Below are 14,581 nucleotides of genomic sequence, written 5' to 3'. Positions count from 1 at the left end.
GGAAGCTCCAAGCACCTAGAAGGCAATCAATGGTCACTCGCTGCCCTGTACCAGTCAGAGAGAAGCCAAATTTCACAAGAAAGGAGTGTTTTTCCTTAGGTTAGTTCATTCAAATGACATTGTCAAAGCCAGAGGGTGAAGGGAAGCTTCATGCTGACATTACAGAGGACAAACCACAAGGCTCTGGATGATGTGCTTCTACAAGGCCCAGAGGAACAGCATGTGGTAATGAGAAACTATAGATAGATGAGCCTGTGAGTAACCAGGTAACACGAGCAGAGCTATCAAACACATTAATACTTGTGCTTTCTGCCACCAGCTCCCAAGTTTTCTCTAAGTAAAAGCCAAGCCGTACGTTAAAATGTTCTTGTATTACAGTTTCTCCCCCCTCACAAAATTGCAAGTAAAGAGACCACTTAGTCACACAAGATCATTTATCAGTAAAGAAAATACAAATTTACTTTTATTATAACAGTAAAGAGGCGTTACTTTAACAATTAGCTGTACATTCAGCACTCAGGTATACATCTGTGCCAAAAAAAGTCAATTCTCTTACTGCTAAAAAAAGAACACTTCTCCTCAGCGATGCACTGCCTGTGCTTACAAGATGTTTATTGTCTCTGTATTACAGTTATCTTGACAGACAAGCCTCAGGATACAGAATATAGCTTTACTCTTGGACCAAAATAGGAGGCAACATTTTTATTTTAAAAAAATTAAAAACAGCAAAGTTTCTAGTCAGATAATATAAAGCATCTTAAATTAATCTTTTGAAAGTATTTACACTATTTGTAAACGTAAATATCTGAAACTGTACATGTTTAAACAAATGTTCATTTAGCAAACAGGCTGTATAAACTGATTGCTCTTCTAATCTTCCAACCAGCTGTCCTAGAGCTGTCTGGGTACTCTAAGAGAGAAAAAGACCCCAAGCACAAAAGTGACTACTGCAATGGGTTACCCTTCATGTCCTACCTGTACAATGTCTGTATTAAGTCAGTCATAACTCTGTACAGTGACCATGCAGTCCTTCTGTAAAACTTTATAAAAAACAAATATACATATATTACAACACACTGGACATTATTTTACAGCCTGTATTTCTACATAAGTAAAAAGAAAGGGCAAGTTTTCTTCCTTGTTAGTTCCTTTAGTTAATTTTTAAGGAGTCATGTAAGGTTCTATCCGTACCATTTATGTACCTCAGCACCACTGCTGCAACACTTCTCATGGTAGGTTTAAATCCTACATTAGTCTCCAGCCATGTGATTTATAACAAGAAAATTACTAAATCAAAACACCACCGATGTGCATGGAAATTGACATATTTAAAACTAGAGAACAGGTTTTATAAAAAGTTAAAAGTCTGCCATGTAAGTCACCATATTTTCCTTTTGCAGTGCAGCACAATGAAGACTTACACACCTAGACACCCTAAAGCTGCTTGAAGTGTTTCATTCCATTAATGGCCAAGTGTTTAGCATTCAGCTTTCCCATATAATGACCAACTGATACACATTGAACAGCGTGCATTGTTTACCAGTTACCAAGTCCTTACCTTCCGTTCACAATGCTGATTTGACAGCCATGCACACTCAATTTCTGGCATCCCCATACCCTCTTATTAGCATTTCCTCCAGCACACAAAGGCTGTAGAAGTTCCAGTCCCAGTTCCCACTTTAAACTATGTGACACCACCATTTGATCTTGGGTAAGGCAAAAAAACCGCAACTCTAACCTAAAACTAAGTACCTGAGAATCTCCATGTTAAGCTTTGCTGTAAAGCATCTGAAAACATGCAGTTCCCTCAGAACCAACAGAAGTTATATTGCACAGCTTTCCATTGCAAATCTCAAGGATCTGAGATTCCTTCCATGATGAAGGTTAGAGTATGAAACTTCAGGTCAGACCTACCAGCTCCGAAACATTATAAGAGAAAGAGCACATCCAGTGTTTCAAGAAATGTTTCACATGTGGGAAATAAAAGTTTTCCCAACTAAGAACCTTTGAATTACGTTCAAGCATGTGGTGGATTACCAGGATTTTCATGGGAGTTAAAGAAAATCAGAGCATGCTTAAGTCAAATTGTCATACCAATGTGCTTATCTCCAAGCCTTGCAAATACCTATTACTGCTCCAATTTGATTCCCTGCAATTTATTTCCAGTGTCTTTGAAAGTGCAGCTTTTCACTGCATACATCAGATTACTAAAGGAAAGCAAGAAAGGCTTTTACATTTAAAAAAATGGGATTTCAACTTTGAAAATACGTGGATAAGGCAGTAACTGAACTTTCATAAGAGTCATCAGCAGAGAGGGGTTGGTTTTGTTTTCTCTCCCCAACTTCTCAAGCCAATGAACGGGAAAACCTTTAACAAATCAATAAAACTGGTTTGTTTTGCTGGGTTTTTTCCCTAAAACAGGGTTAAGCAGCCTGGATAGTGTTGATGCAGACTGAACTGCACAGTGGGATCCTTCGTTTACTTCAAGCAAATGTCTTTGCGTTCCCTTCACTGCCTGGCATTCAGCTGAAGTTTTTGCAAGCAGCCTCACTGTTGGGCTGCTGTTGGGCTACTTGGACATTGATAAGAGTAAGTTCACCTGAAAGACAAAAGGAAAAGCTCTATTAGACAGAGCAGCTAAGTTTCAGAATTGATGTCTTATGTTTTAACCCTTAAACAGGATTCCTAGGAAGCACATAGAGACTTGGGCGTATCAGGAGAAGACAGCTACAAAACAACTGGCCTAAACTGACAGTCAAATGCTTTTTAAAACACAATTGTTGACCATGCTGACTGGTTATTTCAGCAGTGAGAACCTACTGTGTCAAAGTTGCTAAGATGACTTCATGCCTTGTCAAGCGGTTCCAAAAAATATGCACACCAGCTATGTCCTCTAATCCGTAAACCTGATTTTCTGTTTAAATATTGCCATCCTGGGATGATCACGATTCTAGTCACATTCCCTGGACCACCAAGGTCAAAGCGAGATTTTTAAAAACCTACTTGGTTTCTGTCAGAGCATCCTAATACAAAGAATTCTTAACCCCAATCATCTCTGAGACTAAAAACCTTATCATGTAGGGTTACACTTCTATAAACATCTGCACATTTTCCCAATGCAATTTACTTCAAATAAACCCTTGTAATTCTTCCTCATGCTTCCCAAATGTAAAAGTTGCTGCTTTTTGTATTTGTCAAAAGCCAGGCTGCCTTCACACGCACAGGCTGTTTTAAAGCCTATTCACTAGCTTTCCTATCTCTCCAAAAAGACAATACCCAGAAATGGCAAGACTCATTGTACAACTCAATCCCCAGCAACATCAATCACCACCTTCAGTTTAAAAACTCAATTGGATATTCATTAAAATAACCCAAACAAAACCCCCTTTTAGTTGAAAGCCTAGAGTTAAGATAAAGCCCTGTGTTTAATCATCCAGGATTAAGGGGAACAATAAATAAAGATTCTGAACACGGGAAATACTAAAAATGATAAAATGAATGCTTAAAAAAGTCAGAGCCAGTCACATGAAAAGGCAACGGATAAAACACGGAGCTTCAATATATACCTGTTCCATTGAAGGGCAAGCTATGATCTGGAGATCTTCATTACTAAATTCTTCCCTTAACAAAGTATGGAGTTTCTGGAACATTTGCTGAATGTTATTCTTTCCAAGGGAAGAAGAAAAAACTCAGTATTAAAAAACCATCTCAAACATGAACCAGAATAAGCACAGTGTACATGGAATACCTACTAAAATGACCAGGTAGGGTGAAGTGGTCAAGCTTTCAGAGCTTTTCTTCTAAAACAAGCCCCAAAACAGCCACAAAGAATACATGTTGGCTGCAAGACAAAAACTTCAGCTAGGACATGCTAAGCTGGAAACCCTGAATTCTACACACTTAACCCGGCAACTTAAAACTCAAGCTTGGTTCTTTCAGGTGGGTTTACAGTCATAAATCTGCATCATTCTCTCTGCCTTCAGTGCTTCCCCCCATGCATAACTGACCAAGCTGTACTGGATTTGGCTGGGACAGAGTTAATTTTCCTTATAGCAGCTCTTATGGTGCCCCGTGGAAGATACACAGAATGAAAAGAACCAGTTACTTCCTGGTAACATGTGTGTTATGCAGACTGAGTAGAATAGAGAGCAGGACAAACTTTGTTTTGTTTGGTGTTTTTTAAGCTAAACATATCGTTATAGAACTTGTTTTTTCGTCATGTGTCTTTTCAACAGGCTTCTCAGATCAGGGACACTACAGTGCCTGTAATAGTCTGTTCATTATTACATGTATATGGTATTTGTCACTGGCTGGACTGGTAGCCTAGAATAACTCTACAAATATGTGTATGTATGTGCACCTGCATATATATAGACTTATAAATATATGCATACACACATTTATATAGATATGAGAGAGAGATATATATATATGTATAACCATACACACAAAAATATAAGGTGAATGGTCCCACAAAATGTGTTTAAAGTCTTTAAATGAAGGCACATCACCTACAGGAAATCATGCTGAAGTACATCTAGCAATACTCACCTTAACTGGCTTAAACAAAATTAATTCTGTATCTTTATTGGACAAATATAATGACATGCTTCGTAATGTTGATGGCAGCTTTGTTTTTATTGTCTTGTAAGTGGAAGAGACCACATCGTTGATCTTTGCTGAAAGCAAAAGAAAATATGCTTAATAGGCTGAAATGGCATTCCGCAAGTTGAAAGCTACACTCCAGAGTATCACCTCCATTTCACTGGGGCTGATCATAACCATAAGGTTTGAGTGAAAGGGAGAGAGGGGGTGACTGGGCTGTGCAGCATCAAACTACCATACAACCACAACATGCCAGGCAGGGCTTTTCTTTTGAGACCTACCAAAGACATCAGCCTCTCTTTCCCTGCAGAAAATGCATCCAACCCATTTTTGCAAGCTACCACATCCTCCTGAGGTTCCTGAAGCCACAGCCTTCCAACAGCAACAAAGTTCTGCGTAGGCTCACCCCTAGAAAACTTGCCTGGGAAATAAACAGTGCTAGCAAAGAGAACAGCATATCACAAATTCTCCTTATTGACCACAGGCCACGTCTGTATGAAGAAAGGCTGTGCAAACATCTGGATTTTGAATCAACCAGACAGAAATCTTCTCTCAGACAAGACCTTCTTTATTTATTGATAGGTATTTTAACGATTTTACAAGATCTTTGTTTAAAAGGCAGGGGGGAAGTACATTTTGTAGCTTTAAACTATCAAAATTAATATATTATGGTGCGGTTTTTCCTCAATTTCTACTGTATCTAATTTTCTGTCTACTCCTGCTTCCCAGACAAATGACTCCAAAAAACAGCAGAAGCTGCTTAAATATGCCTCTACACACATAATTATCTTCAAATGAACATTAAAAATACTCCTGAAGAAGCAGGGGATGTTAAGTAGAAGCTCAAGTTAGCCCTTGAGAGTGTCTGACCCAGGGAGCAGCACTGAATTATGAATGAACATGGCTGGCTTTGCATTTTACGAATATGAGGCAACAGAAGGTTCCAATGTATGAATTGGAATAATCAGATTTCTCAGCATCACCCAGAAGCACAACTTTGTAATGTGAAGAGCAAAACAACCCAGTAACATCTGAACTACTCCAAGTGTTCCTACGAAGCAATCACGTTTGAATTCTTAAGAAAGGGGAAACAAAGCTGGATTCCATTTTTTCAGTGACAGGAAAACTGAAAAATGTACCAAATGTACAGACAATAAAAGCTTCAATGCAGACTCATTTTTTTCATACAAAAGCAAAAGCTTTATCCTAATGTAATCAAATAATTCCTTAAGCACATTCCGTATGCAGTTGCGGAAATGCTGTTTCCATGCAAGAACAATCACAGCTTGAGAAATAGTCAAGTCATTCCTCTAGTGCACCAATTAAATACCTATTCTGAAGTTTGTCAGGTTTTGATTTAGAGATATCTTAAGACATTTAAACTAGCACACATGTAAAAATGGAAGCTGGGATTTTCAAGAAAAAAGATAGACAGTTTTTAGGTACTTGGAATTTTTCCAAATCAATCACAGTCTCACAGTCCAAGTTAATCTGGCCAGCTTTCCAGATTCCTGTGGTTTAGAAGTCAGGCACACAGACTCATGACATTCTGAAATACTCAGGCCCCACATAATGCACCTTATATTGCTCTACCAAAAATGGTGAATGGAAAAGGGTCTTTTTCTCCATTTGATGAGAAGTTTTGAGAAGAAGTTTCAAAGTAGTAAATGAGAACAAAGAAAGTACCTGGTTGCGCCCAAGGTTGCTGTGAAAGGCTGTACCTGGGACCTCCTTGAGTGGCTGTTGTTTTTAAAGCAGCTACCTAAAACAAGTACAATCAACAAAATGAGTTTCTTACAGTTGAATCCACAACAAAGTGACGAAGTAACAATTGCACAAGTCTCTACTGCAGTATTCCCTGCTCTCTCACTTCTACGCTCTGACTTAACAACACACAGGGGAAGCAGCTTGACAGAAATGCAATCCAACATTACAACCACGATCACCTCTTGAAAGTGAAATTCAAAAAAGGATTAAATTTACAAAGATGATTAGGCACCTAGGGATACAAAACCTCAAATGAGATTTATACTTAAGCAGGTCAGTCAAATGCCCTATATTCCCAATGAATCATTGAATCACTTGAACAATCTATCAATCTCACCAGTTACCCATCTATATTTTACGCATGCCACTGACCCCTCACCCCAACATGACAGGCATCAGTAAATTTAGTGCTGTAATCTTCTAAATTCTCAAAAAACAGCAGCTGGTATATTTGTGATGTCCATGCAACACTGTAGCCCCAGTTTCCGAGATGTCATGCCACTTATTTACAGTACATAAGGATCCACATCACACTTTCCATTTTCCAGAATAGATCCTACTGCGTGGTTCTCTCAGGATGCCTAGAAATCCCTGGCTCTAGAGCACGTTCTAGAAAGAAGTGTATTGTAGCGAGGCTTCTTTTTGTTCCTATTCCCTAGGGTGCCTAGTCTTTCTGACCAACTTTTATCAGGAACTTGTGTCGCAAACAGGACTTGGGAGGAGAGTCCTGGTCAGCAAGCACCACACTGGTGTAAAATATGCTGAGAACAGAACATTTAAACACATTTCACAGCCATACTCTTAAGGCCTCCCTCAAAAACCCTCACGACCCAAGATTTTTTGTTTTTTAAGGCTTACACATTCAGTCAAGGCAGGAGTTTTTCTGAAAACAGAAAAGCTCCTGCCAACTGTTTCAACTCAATGAAACATTAAAGCTTCTTGACCAAAGAGCATAAGGGATGCTTTTAAAAACAAACTATGTCATGTTCCTTTAATCCATTAATCTCAAAGATGCCTAGAAAATTACTGTTGGAACTTAAAAGGAAACATGACCATATAACAGGAAATGCCAGCATCTTCAGCTAATCAGAACTAGCAGCTTCTCCTCTACCCAATTTAATACTAATTCCCTTGTCCTACCAGTATTTCAGTTAGGTTAATGAACATACAACATGTTTGTACCTTTGTCATGAACTCCTCCAGCTGTTCTATAAACTGCTTGGTTTGCTGCTGAATAAACTGCTCACAAGCTGATTTCAGATGACGATCTACATCTTTCTTAGAGTCGATATAATGTTCTCTGATTTCTGGAGTACCCTTTAACAGAAGACAACAATTCTCTCCTTCTTATTTGCCAGAGATCACCACCCGCTTAAATGACCCAATTTTCTTAATGCAGTAAGACTCCATATTACCTCCAGTAAGAACTGTATCAAGGCGTTGTTGCTGTTTAGCCTAAAAAATCTTGAAACTGTCTTAGGGTTCAGGATTTTAAATGCTGCATCTGTGAATCAGAAAGTCACTCACACTGTAAGTCAATGGGATTCAGTTCCAGGAATTAAAAGCTGTAATCACTCATTTATGCATAAAAAATGGCCTAGCATGATGAGGACTATAACACTGATGACTGCACTATAGCTAGGTGTGGATGCACAAGCGCACATGCACAGAAGCACACAAAGCTCAATCCACTAGTTTTTCGTTGCAGCTATGGTAAACCTCAATCTGACAGTTGCACAGTCAAACCAGATAAATACATTACATGAACCTAACAACTGACTGATACTAGCTATGGTGCTATCAGCATGCAAATTGTGTGAGCTTTACTCCCTTTCTAATTATATCCACAAGTGAAAGACTTTTACATAAGCTGTGTAGGTAAGCATTTATGAACGATATGTAGAATTTGGCCCAGGTTGCCTGAGACAACAAAGTACAGTTGCATAAAGTAACTTAGAACTGGCACTCTTTTCCTTTGTGCCTAATTATTTTAGTTAGGACTAAACAAGAAAACATCAGGGTTGATACACACTCATGTTTTGTGGTCTTTACAGAAGTCCCAAGAAGGAAAAGCAACAATGTCTGCAATTAGCACAAGATACAGACATTATTCCTATAGTGTTAACAGGATGTTGTCAACCTGAAATCTAACCAAACTGGAAACAAATAAAATCATCAATATCGTTTCAGTATAGGTTACTGCTTAATGACGTTCATTTATCATCCTACACATCAATCTGGTTTGGGTTTTTTTATTATTCATTTCAAAAGCAATTCTGCACACCCCTTGCTATATAAAACAATGTGAGGGAAACGAGACAAGAGTTAAAGAAATGCTGTTGAAGGTATTATACAAAGAGGGAATACCAGACATGTGGACATGTACGTTTTGTACTGAACTAAGAATCTGTACTCCTATGCAGTTAAAGAAGATTGCAGGAAAAGATTCATTTTGTTCTCAGTTATTTCCCAGAAACTTCACTGATTCCACAAAGAGTCTAAGTTCTGATTAGAAGCCTATGAGCTAGTCAGTGTAAAAGTCACTTCACTATATACTTCACTTACATGAACCTTAGCATTATACTACTTTTACATTAAGCAGTGTCCCTTTGTCTATAAATCCCAAATTAAATCTATGGGCAGAAAGCTTGGCTAGGGCACAGTAAAACTCCTATTAGTCATGTTATTACTTATACATTACTTATACATTACTTATACAATTCAACCCAAATATAAAAGCCCTACTGGCCTGTGCTACACTACATTAAGAATTAAACACAATGTACATCTTTTCAACGCCACCGCCACCCCCCAAAATAAAGTGTTTTTCCATTACTTACCACTACCATCTGCAAAGCACTGGCTGGCACAAAAATTTATTCAATTAAATGAAGATGGAGAACAAACTTGTGTGTCAGCCAGGACAAGACACCAAAAGGATGTATTTGCCCTTTAACCTCCAGTCAACTAGAAACCACTCAACAGGTAGGAGGTTTCATTGATGTTCAAATGCAACATGTGAAATGGTTAGTGCAAGAATTGTTTGCTTCCGAGTTAAAACAGCAGCATATTAGATGGCAGGAAAGGAAAGTTATTTCTTCAGCTTTCTCTTCTGGAATAGAAGAAGAGAAACTTGACATGCTTCCAATTATTCTTCCAAATATCTTTACGAGCTTGACAAGCGCATGACAGTTCACTTTTGTACTGAGAGGGTTTTCCTGCATTTCACAAAGGAACCATAGTACAATTTAAAAATCATGACCATGGCCACTACTCTATTTTCCCTTCATACAACAGACACGGTTGCTACATAAAACTATCCATCAGTGCTGTTTATTGAACTTGCAACATAACAAATCCTTTCCAAAACAAAAGCTCACAGTAAGGTCTAAACAGTGATAAAGATATTCCTTTAAAGTGTCAGAAAAGGGGAAAGACATCTTTGTGCAGCAGAAATGTACATTACTTAGCTCTTCTTAAAAAAGACTGGATAGATAAGTTAGGTCAGCAGCAAAAAGCAAATGCATTTCATACAAAAATAAAGCACTTGTTAGACACATCCTGAATCACCCTGAATAGAAGAATGGTTCTGTTTTTTTCAGAGAAGCTAAGAACAAAGCAAGATATTAGAACAAGCATACAGATCATTGCAAGTGAACATAAAATAAACCCAGAACTTTTGCTGGCACATTCAGGGAGGACAATCCTATCCCATTCTGTAGCCAGCAACTGTTTAGTACCTCTAGTTTTCTTAAGGTCCAGGGAAATTTCCTTAATGGTGAAATCAGTGTGGAAAGGAGCAATTTGTTCACGAAGAATCAAAAGATGTTTTATTAAGAAAAGCTGTCCGTCAACCTGGGTCTACAGCACAAGAGAAAGAACATGCATTACAAAAACAATTAAGTGAAGAGCATAATTTCAATGCCTCCACTTTTATTAGTTACTTCCTATAACAAAATTAATACTAATAATCTTACTAACAAGCTTTTTCCATTAGCCTGTAGTGCCATTAACTACACCCTGGGATCAACAAATCCCACCTTTGCCTGTTTCTAACACATTGCTCTACAGAAGCAGACTTTATTTACATTTCTTAGAAGAATTAGATTACAGAGATTATATAGTACTAAATGTCCACATTAAATACAGGTATCCATTATTTGAAAGCTACAAACCTACTCTTCATAAGAGCCAGGAATTATTTCAAGTAATTCATATAATTTATAGTCAAAAAACATGAGGTTCTAAATTTTTTTTTAATCATTATGATGGTTAAAAAAAAAAAAAAGCTAAACAGTTTCTGTAATAACCTTGATTAACTGTGCTCTTGTGCAAAGGTCTTACAAGGCATTTTTCTCATGCCATTAAACACAAAGCTTAGTTAATTTCTAAACAGTACAGCAAAGATACAAAGAATAAAACAAGGCCAAGTTCACACCACTGAGACAAGGGGTTTTGCACTGCTTGTTATTTCAGCTATGTGCTTTATACTGCATGCTGCTTTTAACCTTTGAAGTTCATGGCTCATTGAGGTAAATGAGGAGGACTCAAGATTTCAAAGTTGCTTTCGCAAGCTGGAAGACAACTGCTTTTGATATAACGTTATACAGAACAGTAAAGAAGAAATTAGATTTAAATCTGCAGTTTGAACAACTAGAACTGTTTATTAAAAATAAGAGATGCGAGGCCTTCTTAAGTTCGGGATTTTTTTAGTCTTACATGCATGATTTCACCAGATAATTTTAAATGAAGATGCATGAAGAACCAAGTGGTACAGACCCTAGTCCTGGGCCAACCTATCTAGGGTTCACTGCAGGATGAGTTTCATTCTCTGCAATACTTTAGGTCAATGCTGAGCCAATATACCGTGCTGGAATGGATAATTACTATAGAACTCTGAATCAAATACATATGAAACAGTTATTTGCTCAGGCTAGAAGAAAACGTGGTTTGAATTTCTTTTTAAAGATACTACATTTAACAGACATTTTTCAAAGGACACTCAAAAGGAATACTTCAAATCAGCTCTTCATTTCTAAAAGCAACTAAAACTTTTTTCATCACTAAATATTTACTGCTAATACAAATCCAACAATTTTAGCCTACTAAGATGACTTTTTTTTTTCCCCCTTAAATTCACTTCCTGGCTGTTAGGAATTTAGGAATTAGCAAATTACTACAGTATTTGTATTAAGGGAACTGTGACAGGAAAAAAAAGGTTTACTCCAACTACTTCAGGCAACACTTAAAGTTACAATGATGTAATGAAACCGCATTGAATTCTGAGCAACACACTGGACCAAATGTTTTGGTAACAGACAGTTCTGAGTGGAGAATACTTAACAAATCTTCCAAATAAATTTAATACTTTGAAAGATTTTTGAAAATTCAAACAATGGAGGCAGAGAGAAAGAGAAAAGAATAGTAGGCTGTGAAAACATATAGGGAGCAGAGACTTCTAGCAGAAATTTTTCTTTAGGTATCACTTGATCAATCACATGAGTTAAAGCAGCCTGTAAATATGATTGCTATGATTTGTATTCCACCTTTTCAGACAGGCTAGCATATGAATCATTATCTTTGTTTTACAATACATTAACCATAACTAAAAGCTGGCGAATCCATCAGGTCTCTGGGGGCAGAGCAATACAGTTTCACTGAGATTTCAGCAGAATTCTGAACAACTGCTTCATGGCTTTAGATATACACAGAGGGGGGAGAAAAAGAAATCATACCCAAAGCACAGATTCTGACCTTGTTTTTGCTGATAGAATCTGCAGCTCCCAGCAGCGAATGAATGCAGGCAGATAAGGCCTCTTGCGATAATCCCTGAAACACTGCCCTCTGCAGGAAAGACGAAATGAGACCAAAAAAAGATATTAGCAAAACTTAAACGCAATTTAAGAGCTGTAGCTTGTGAAGGATGTGCTTACCAGCCCATAAAACTCTACATTAGTTAGCTACAATCACATTGTCTAATTGCAATAAGACAAGGATGGAGCATTCATATATAAAAGCTTGGTACAGCACTTAGTTAGGCTGGGTACAGGTATAGACTCAAGCACGCCCTGTTCACCCTCTGACTCTGAATTTGCACCTGGGTAGTGCCGAGGTCAGTGATACCTCATGCATTCACAGAGACAACAGCATGAGTGATGCTTCCTGGGTAACCTGACCAGACACTTTGCGTGTCAGGGTAAACTGTGTGCGTGTGCAATTGACGCTTTCAACAGACGCGAGATCATTCCAGCGAGCTTAACCTCAAGCAAACTCAAATTACTTCAAATTACTTGCACCGGGTTAGTAAACAAACATGACAGCTGCTATGGCCCAAGTGACATGGAGTAACTCATTAAGCTGCAGCAACTAGATCATATGGCTGAGCTAGCTGTAGGAACACAGCTCGCTGCCACCAGCGCTGCAGCATAGTACATGACAGCCCTGACTGCCCTGAGACTTGCCAGTGACTGCCACTTCATTCATGTCTTCTCCTATCTACAAGGTGCAGGCCAGGCATAACAGTTCTGCTAGAGTATCTCAGCAAAAAACTAAAATCACTGTGCAGACACACTACAAATGAGCCTTGCAAACAATGCAAAACCGACCTCATTGCCAAAAGTCTAGCTGAAAACAACGGCAAACACTCATTTATCTTTAATGAGATTGATATATTAAGCGATAAAGTATTAATATTTTCCAGCTTTTTAAGCAAATACCATCTTGGTAGCAGTTTTACATAACACCTATCAAAGCATTAAATGTATCTAATAAAGACACAACACCTACAGAAAAATAAAAACACTGGCATTATGTATCTCAGAGACCTTTTATGCTTTTAGGTGACAGACATCGATCAGATTCTAAAGGGCAAGTCCCAAAACACTTCTGAAGTAAGCACCACTTTTGTTTCTGTTATAGACGATTCCTACTGGCTTAAACTTTGGAAATGTCTCCTACATTTTAGAAGGTGGAAAAATGTGCCACAAAAATTTTTTGAGAAGAATTCAAAAATGTGTAAGTAGTAGAGCCACCATTTTTAAGACCAGAAACATCATTTTCTCTGATGTCCTGCAAAGCACACAGCAAGAAACATATTCACCCAGTAATAAACTCAGCAATAAAATCATTCTCTATAATTGACCTAGACCTATTTTTTCTTGTCCTATTCACTCCGCAACTTTGGTGCGATAAGTATCTTGAGCATCAGACAATGAAGTATTTCTGTAATAGCAAAGCAAAAGATGTAAAACCAGTGCCTTTTTTCTACACATACGAAATTGTGTTGGTGACCTAAATTTGTCAGTTCACTTGTTTTACATAAAGATGGCAGCAAAAAGACTAAGAGATAACAGAGGCCAGTAATTGTCCATTCCGAATTTACATTAAAATATTTAGACACGGTACTGCACACTTCATAACTTCACTTAACAAAAAAATAGATAAAGAAATTTTTGCATACATCTATACATCTGTACAGTTTGGAGAGACACACTAGAGTCCTTCTGACAGTAGGATACCACATTCCATGCAGGTCTGCTGGTGAAATCGTGGTCTGGTGCCTGGGATTAAGGGTTTCTGCTGAACCTGTTTAAAAGTAAAACACACACATGAAAAACTTGACCATCTCTCCTAACTGAAGACAACTGCAATATCATAGAATCATAAAATGGTTTGGATTAGTAGGGACCTTAGAGCTCATCTAGTTCCAACTCCCTGCCATGGGCAGGGACACCTTCCACTAGACCAGGTTGCTCCAAGCCCCGTCCAACCTGGCCTTGAACACTGCCAGGGATGGGGCAGCCACAGCTTCTCTGGGCAACCTGTGCCAGCGTCTCGCCACTCTCACAGCAAAGAATTTTTTCCTAATATCTAATCTAAATCTCCCCTCTTTCAGGTTAAAGCCATTCCCCCTTGTCCTGTCACCACACGCCCTTGTAAAAAGTTCCTCTCCAGATTTCTTGTAGGTCCCCTTTAGGCACTGGAAGCTGCTCTAAGGTCTCCCCTGAGCCTTCTCCAGGCTGAACACGCACAAATCTCTCAGCCTGACTTCACAGGAGAGGCTTCATATCAACTGCACTTTATCCTGACTCCACAGTAATGTGACATACTTTATTGCACCCAAAGAGGTTAGGTTTGGCTTGGTTTTTTTTGCCTTCTGAGCAGCCAGTACTAGATTTCTGATGTGTATAGAGCACACAGCTGTGAAAGA

At 38.3% G+C, this 14,581-nt stretch overlaps 1 protein-coding gene across 1 annotated transcript in view; it reads right to left on the bottom strand.

Moving 5' to 3' along the window:
* Window positions 1-581: 581 nt before the first annotated feature.
* COG3 (component of oligomeric golgi complex 3) overlaps window positions 582-14,581 on the bottom strand; it is a 33,033-nt gene continuing 19,033 nt past the window's right edge. Inside the window, exons 15-23 of the mRNA XM_030477622.1 lie at window positions 13,832-13,956; window positions 12,127-12,216; window positions 10,113-10,233; window positions 7,788-7,876; window positions 7,555-7,689; window positions 6,292-6,367; window positions 4,552-4,679; window positions 3,567-3,665; window positions 582-2,599 (exon numbers count right to left, since the gene is read on the bottom strand). Of these exons, the coding sequence (XP_030333482.1) occupies window positions 2,570-2,599; window positions 3,567-3,665; window positions 4,552-4,679; window positions 6,292-6,367; window positions 7,555-7,689; window positions 7,788-7,876; window positions 10,113-10,233; window positions 12,127-12,216; window positions 13,832-13,956 (893 nt within the window). The 3' untranslated portion in view covers window positions 582-2,569. The remainder of the gene's footprint in view (window positions 2,600-3,566; window positions 3,666-4,551; window positions 4,680-6,291; window positions 6,368-7,554; window positions 7,690-7,787; window positions 7,877-10,112; window positions 10,234-12,126; window positions 12,217-13,831; window positions 13,957-14,581) is intronic.

The sequence above is a fragment of the Strigops habroptila genome, chromosome 2 (assembly GCF_004027225.2).
Source record: "Strigops habroptila isolate Jane chromosome 2, bStrHab1.2.pri, whole genome shotgun sequence".
NCBI classification, from domain to species: Eukaryota; Metazoa; Chordata; class Aves; order Psittaciformes; family Psittacidae; genus Strigops; species Strigops habroptila.
This window is presented reverse-complemented; position numbering and strand designations above follow the sequence as displayed.